The 7,278-nt window shown below is 45.9% G+C and overlaps 1 protein-coding gene across 1 annotated transcript in view; it reads left to right on the top strand.

Annotated features, from left to right (window-relative positions):
- The first annotated feature begins 595 nt into the window (after window positions 1-595).
- Window positions 596-7,278, top strand: part of ARHGAP40 (Rho GTPase activating protein 40) — a 149,169-nt gene continuing 142,486 nt past the window's right edge. The window contains exon 1 of the mRNA XM_075347556.1: window positions 596-679. Within this exon, the coding sequence (XP_075203671.1) occupies window positions 672-679 (8 nt within the window). The 5' untranslated portion in view covers window positions 596-671. The remainder of the gene's footprint in view (window positions 680-7,278) is intronic.

Raw genomic sequence — 7,278 nt, 5'->3', positions numbered from 1 at the left:
AGCACAAGGAGAACATACACATACGTACCGAGAAACGTGTGTTTTACGTGGACAGGATATCTAACTTTTAGGTGTGCATCCATCACCCACCAAATACAAATGTGATTCCTGCATGTGCCATGAAAACTAAGTCTCTTTTAGGTGCTTTTCTTCCCCGATTTGTCTTCCTTGCATATTATCCTTTAAAAATTCACTGCACCCATATCAGTAGCTTGGTATCTGCAATATGGAAGACAAAACACAGACAACTATGAACAACATCCTTACAGAAGAATCCAATCCGGCATTAGGTTCCGCATTTCGATATTGTAGTGTGAATGTCAATGCCCCAATTCCATATTCCTCTCAGCTCTGCTATATTCCAGCACATTTGCTCCATTTCCTATGAGTTGTGCACTATCCACATTCCAGGCAAGTCACTAGAAACTGATGTCTCAGAAGAAACATGCATGAAAAGAGCAATTATGGGAACAGTGTATTGTCCAAGGCCATGTGTATTGTCCATGGGAGCAGCTGCAGCTGAGAAGCCTTGATATCCCTCAGTAGTAACCTTCCTCTCCTTCCCCTCCTCTTTGTGGCAGCTGCTGTAATCAGTAGGAGGAACAGGCGGCAGCTTCAGGGGCTCTCAGGACAGGACTGCTGGACGTGGCGCTCTGGGACCACTTCTTCCTATGAGCAGGTAATGTACCCTCACCTGGATTCTCCCATGCTGCTTTTAACCTTTAATTTGCATTAGAAATATCCTGACTTGTTTAGAGTAGATGTCTTGGGATTGTTTTCTATTCTGCCTTTGTCTGTATGGGACTTATAGGGAAGATAAGATTTATTGAGAATGGCATTCCGTAAAGTCCTAAACCGATTACTCCACGGGGGTGCCAAATTTCTTAAAAGGCACAAGCACACACCTTGAACATTGAAATTGCTGTATAATTGCACCCATCACTGTAGTAACTGATAAAAAAATCCGTGAGGACTGATGGTCGCCCTTCTCCGTTCTGACAAATCTTCCATATGTCAAAAGTGACACGCGACATGGAGAGTAGTACATATGACGTGCCTAAATATGCTCTATGTATGTATATATATATATATATATATATATATATATACCACAATAGTGTTGCAAACCTATTGATATCCCACCACTACTAAAGTTAGCAGAAGGCTAATGCCCTTTCTAGAAGTAAGGGGTTAATACAGCACATGTACTGCATATAGTTCAGACAAGTCGTGCGACCCCAAACATTTATGAAACTTGTCTGCCACTTTTTAGAGCTGTGTTTTTACTCTGGGGGAAATAAAGCATATGAATTACTGACTAGTCACAACTTGCATTGAAGTCTACGGCACGAGAGTCAAGTGCGACCTGCAACCAGCAGCAACAGTGATCACATATGGAAGCATTCTGGACACCATACCATCCGAAATCATTAGATTCGATTTCACAATGCGAGATCGTCATCTCAATGTCACACGATACATGTCACCCTCGTCTAAGAAACAGATTCAGAATTGCTACCCAGCTGCGGATCTTGGGGTTCTCTCCAGGTATAGTGCAGGCAGCTGTAAGGATGCGCCCTGTATATTGATGTCTATGCACTTACCAATAAAAGAGACCTATTTGGTTCCATTATTGTGATTTCATCCAATAATGTATTTTTTGGATTGCTTGGATGTATTGTTTGCTTGTTTTTTCACATGGTGTTTTTTTTTTGTGCTTTTTATAATCATGGCGACTGCGGGGTTCAGGCCCTGTACCCTCGCGGTCGCCGCCGGGTCTCCGGCTGATGTTACAGCCAGGAGCCGGCTCTCTCTGCTCAGAGAAGTGCCCGTTCTGCCCCCCGGCAGTTTAACCTCCCTGAATGCTGTGATCGGTGCCATTGCAGCATTCAAAAGGCAGGGAGAGGGATCTCTTACCTCTCCCTGGCGATCGGGTCCCCACAATGCGATCACAGGGATCCGATTGCTGCCTCTCTCCCCCTCCCTCTCGCCCCCTCCCTCTCTGTCTCTCTCCCCCTCCGGGCTGCTTCTCACTTGCGAGTTTCTCGCAGTAGAGCAATGTGAGAAAATCTCGCATTGGAATCGGACACATGTTAGTGAATGATTCAGCTCTCATCTGCGATGTTTGTTTTTTTTTTTTTTTTTTTTTTTTTTTTTTTTCCTCAGTCCGAATCGGACTGAGAAAAAAATCGCAGCATGCTGCTTTTTTGCGAGTTTCTACTGCGAGTTTCTCCAATGCAAGTCTATGGGAGCATGTAAAAAAATCGGATGTCATGGGACGGCACTCACACCATCCTAGTGACATCCGATTTTCTAAAAACATTTCTCGCATGTTTCCTAAAACACTGGAAACGAGCGATGTCTCCCAATGTCTGTCAATCACTATTCTCTGTCAGTCGGTCTCTCCCTCTCTGTCTCTATTCTCTGTCGGTCGGTCACTATCTCTGTCCCTCTCTCACAGTCTGTCGGTCATTTTCCCCTCCTCTCTCATACTCGCCGTTCCCCGATCTCCGGCGCGGCGCTGCACGGCTTTCTCACTGCTGCGGCGGCTTTTACTATTTTGAAAAAGCCGGCCGCTCATTAAACAATCTCGTATTCCCTGCTTTCCACGCCCACAGGCGCCTATGATTGGTTGCAGTGAGACACGCCCCCACGCTGAGTGACAGGTGTCTCACTGCACCCAATCACAGCAGCCGGTGGGCGGGTCTATATTGTGCAGTGAAATAAATAAATAATTAAAAAAAATGGCGTGCGGTCCCCCCCAATTTTAATACCAGCCAGATAAAGCCATACGGCTGAAGGCTGGTATTCTCAGGATGGGGAGCTCCACGTTATGGGGAGCCCCCCAGCCTAACAATATCAGTCAGCAGCCGCCCAGAATTGCCGCATACATTATATGCGACAGTTCTGGGACTGTACCCGGCTCTTCCCGATTTGCCCTGGTGCGTTGGCAAATCGGGGTAATAAGGAGTTAATGGCAGCCCATAGCTGCCACTAAATCCTAGATTAATCATGTCAGGCGTCTCTGAGACACCCTCCAGTAAATAAACACACACACATGAAAAAATCCTTTATTAGAAATAAAAAACACACACATTCCCGCATTACCAATTTAATAAGCCCCAAAAAGCCCTCCATATCCGGCGTACTCCACGGACCTCCAGCGTCGCTTCCAGCATGAAGGTGACAGGAGCTGCAGAAGACACCACCGCTCCGGTCACCTCCAAGCAGCAACTGAGGTGAGTAGCGCGATCGGGTGAGCTGTCACTGAGGTTACCCGCTGTCACTGTTGGAGGATCCAGCGGTGGCCGCGATTAACCTCAGTGACAGCTCAGCTGATCACGCTACTCACCTCAGTTGCTGCTTGGAGGTGACCGGAGCGGCGGTGTCTTCTGCAGCTCCTGTCACCTTCATGCTGGAAGCGACGCTGGAGGTCCGTGGAGTACGCCGGATATGGAGGGCTTTTTGGGGCTTATTAAATTGGTAATGAGGGAATGTTTGTGTTTTTTATTTCTAATAAAGGATTTTTTCGTGTGTGTGTGTGTGTGTGTGTGTGTGTGTGTGTGTGTGTGTGTGTGTGTGTGTGTGTGTGTGTGTGTGTGTGTTTATTTACTGTAACTTACAGATTAATCATGGAGGGTGTCTCATAGACGCCTCACATGATTAATCTAGGATTTAGTGGCAGCTATGGTATTAAAATTGGGGGGGACTGCACGCCGTTTTTTAAATTATTTATTTATTTCACTGCACAGTATAGACCCGCCCACCGGCTGCTGTGATTGGGTGCAGTGAGACACCTGTCACTCAGCGTGGGGGCGTGTCTCACTGCAACCAATCATAGGCGCCTGTGGGCGGGGAAAGCAGGGAATACGAGATTGTTTAATGAGCGGCCGGCTTTTCAAAATAGTAAAAGCCGCCGGAGCAGTGTGAATGCCGTGCAGCGCGGTGCCGGGGATCGGTGAGTATGAGAGAGGGCTGCTAACTTCAGTCACTCGGGGGATTAGTGGTCACCGGTGAGCCCTTCACTGGTGACCGCTAATCAGGACGCGGCACAGACAGAGCCGCAGCATGACAATGAAGTCGGGTTAAGTTCACCCAAGTTCATTCTGATTGTGCGGCTCTGTCTGTGTCTGCTGTCATCTGCCATTCAGCTCTGCTACATGGCTGTCTGTGTCTGCTGTCAGCGGCCATGTAGCAGCGCTGAATGGCAGATGACATAGTAAAAAATACGCATTACACACGCATTACACACGCTAGTAAAATCATTTAATTTATTCAGAAATAGCATCGCACTTGCGTTGCACTCGCACCTAACGTGAACTAAAATCAGCCGAGTTTTTTTCAGCCCAGTCGGACCGATTTTACTCGCATAGATGTGTTTCCACCCTCCCTCTCTGCCTCTCTCACCCTCTCCCCCACCTGAGAGCTGCGGACACTCGTAACCAAGATAAATATCGGGTAACCAAGGAAAGCGCTTCTCTTAGTTACCCGATGTTTACGTTGGTTACGTGTGCAGGGAGCCCGGCTCCTAGCACCTGCGGATGCTCGTAACCAAGGTAAATATCGGGTATCCAAGCAAGTTACCCGATGTTTACCTTGGTTACGAGCCTCCTGCAGCTGTCAGAAGCCGGCTCCCAGTCTCACGTTCAGTTCCACTGACTCCCGATCACATGAGTCCAATGCCCGCCCATAAACTTAGTGACAGGATCCTGCTAAATAACACATGCGTTTGCATGCATTTTTTTTGCTGTAAAAGCAGGATCCGCTTTTACAGCAAAAAAACGTTCATGACGCATGTTAAAAAAAACGTAGTGTGAAAGCAGCCTTAAATGAACTTTGTGGGAGAAAACCCTTTTTATACAATATGATTCAGCACTACCGTACAACCTTTTCCTGATAACACACTGTAAAGATTTGTAACCAAACTCTGCTGCCATTATCCTCCGATTACATTGTGACAACAATAAAAACGGGAGAATAAAGGCTTAATCCCTAAGGCTGCTTTCACACTACGTTTTTTTAGCATGCGTCATGAACGTTTTTTTGGCTTTTTTTTTTGCTGCAAAAGCGGATCCTGTTTTTGCAGAGAAAAACGCATGCAAACGCATGTTATTTTACAGGATCCTGTCACTTGAAGTTTATGGGTGGGCATTGGAGTCATGTGATCGGGAGTAAGGGGAACTGAACGTGAGACTGGGAGCCGGCATCTGACAGCTGCGGTAAGCTGTAACCAAGGTAAATATCGGGTAACTAAGAAGCGCTTTGCTTGGTTACCTGATATTTACCTTGGTTATGAGTATCCGCCGCTCTCAGGCGGGGGAGAGCGGGAGGGGGAGAGAGACTGATCACGACAGGCTGGTTTCTGGGCATGGTCAGTATAGCAAGCAGGATCCTGTCTATTAGCATGCCAGCGTTCACATGTGTTTGCGTGCTGATTAGTCAGGATCCAGCGATTTGCCGTATTTGGACGCAGCTGAAAAAACGCTACAAGTAGCGTTTTTGAAAAAAGTTAGAAAACTGCAAGTCGCTGGATCCTCACTATAACGCACGTGAACGCATGTTGACGCGAGTCCATTGCAAATGCATTGAAATGAAAACGCATTTGCACTGGATCCGTTTTTGCGTTAAACGTTCATGACGCATGTTAAAATAAACGTAGTGTGAAAGCAGCCTTACTGATGAATATTCATACTGGTGCAGCCGTTGTAAAGTAGCTTTAGCTTAGCGGACATGGCAGATGGCCTATTAATATGCCACCCCAGTTTTATTAGTATATTAATAGAATTTGACTTTCCAACATCAGTGATTTTTCATCGTATGCAAAATAAAAAAAAATATTTTTTTTTTTTTTTTTTTTTTGTTTCTAACAGATTTTGATCAGTGTTTGGTCACATCAGTTTTCTCAGTTTCATCAATTTTTCTCGAATGGGGGAAAAAAAGTGATGGCGGTTTCTGAAGTTAAACAGTCCGTGAAAACAAAAAAAAAAACAAATCAAAAACAGAATTCCGGTGTAAGGGTATGTGCACAGATTAAGTATTTAGTGCAGAAATGTCTGGACTATTTCTGCATCTCTTGGCAGGAAAATTGCAGAACAAAGATGCGGGGTTTTTTTTTTTTTTTTGCCCTGCATTCTTGGTGCAGATTTTTTCCTACTTATTAGGCTGGTTTCAGACGTCCGTGTGTTAGGTACTTGTGACATCAGTTTTTAACACAGATGCCACACATACCCATGTTATTATTTGCTGTTACTCACACCCTCTCATAACCCTACACACATGCAGGCATGTCTTTTTTTTTTTTTTTTTTTTTTCCTCCTGGCAGCACGGGTGTCACACGGATCGCACACTGATGTGATCCGTGTGACATAAGTGTGACACGTACTGGAGAAAACACGGGTCTTTTTAATAAAAAGTTTTTCTATATTTACCTATATCCAGCGACGCTGTCTCCGGCTCTGTTGCCTCCCGCTCCTGACCCCCGCTCATTATACTCACTGAATATTCAGTGCCCTGTGGAGCTGGAAGCCGGAGCAGCGCTAGGGACTTCAGTGCCGGGGTGAGTATACAGGTGTGTGTGTGTGTGTGTTGAGAACCTGGAAGCTGGAGTATCTCTGGGACTCATCACAGTTCCCAATGAACTCTGATAAACCCATGAAGCTGTAGCACGGGGGGGTCATCAGAGTTTATTGGGAACTCCGATGACCTCCTGGATGTCACTGTGCTTGTAGAATACTCACCTGTCCCCGCGATGCTGTCCTTGGCGGTGCTGTCCCCACGATGCTCCGGCTTCCAGGTCCTGAGTGCGGTGAATAATCGATGAATATAATGAGCGGGAGACAGCAGGTAAATATGGAAAATCTTTTATCTTTTTATTTCACAGACCCGTGTTTTCTCCGGTACCTATCAAACATATGCAAACACGGATGTCACACGTGTGACACACGTATGACCATAACCATGCGTGTGACTGGTACCTGATTAAACACGGACGTCTGAAACCAGCCTCGGAATGGGTGAAATCTGTAGCAAAAACACTGAAAGAATTGAGCTGCTGCAGATTTAAATCCGCACCAAATCTGCAAGGAGAAAATACTCGACGTGTGCAGGAGACTTCAGGATCCTCATTCACTTTACTGGCGTCAGCAAATCCTATGGGTTTTATGACATCGGCACCTAAAGAGTCAAAAATGCAACGTGTGCACACAGCCTTAAACTGTTATCAAACTTTAGCCAAAAATGTTGCAACTTTTGACGTTTTTGCGCAAGTCACATCCAGCT

The sequence above is a fragment of the Anomaloglossus baeobatrachus genome, chromosome 5 (genome assembly GCF_048569485.1).
Source record: "Anomaloglossus baeobatrachus isolate aAnoBae1 chromosome 5, aAnoBae1.hap1, whole genome shotgun sequence".
NCBI classification, from domain to species: Eukaryota; Metazoa; Chordata; class Amphibia; order Anura; family Aromobatidae; genus Anomaloglossus; species Anomaloglossus baeobatrachus.
Note: the sequence above shows the minus strand (reverse complement) of the source record. Positions and strands in the feature narration are given on the sequence as shown.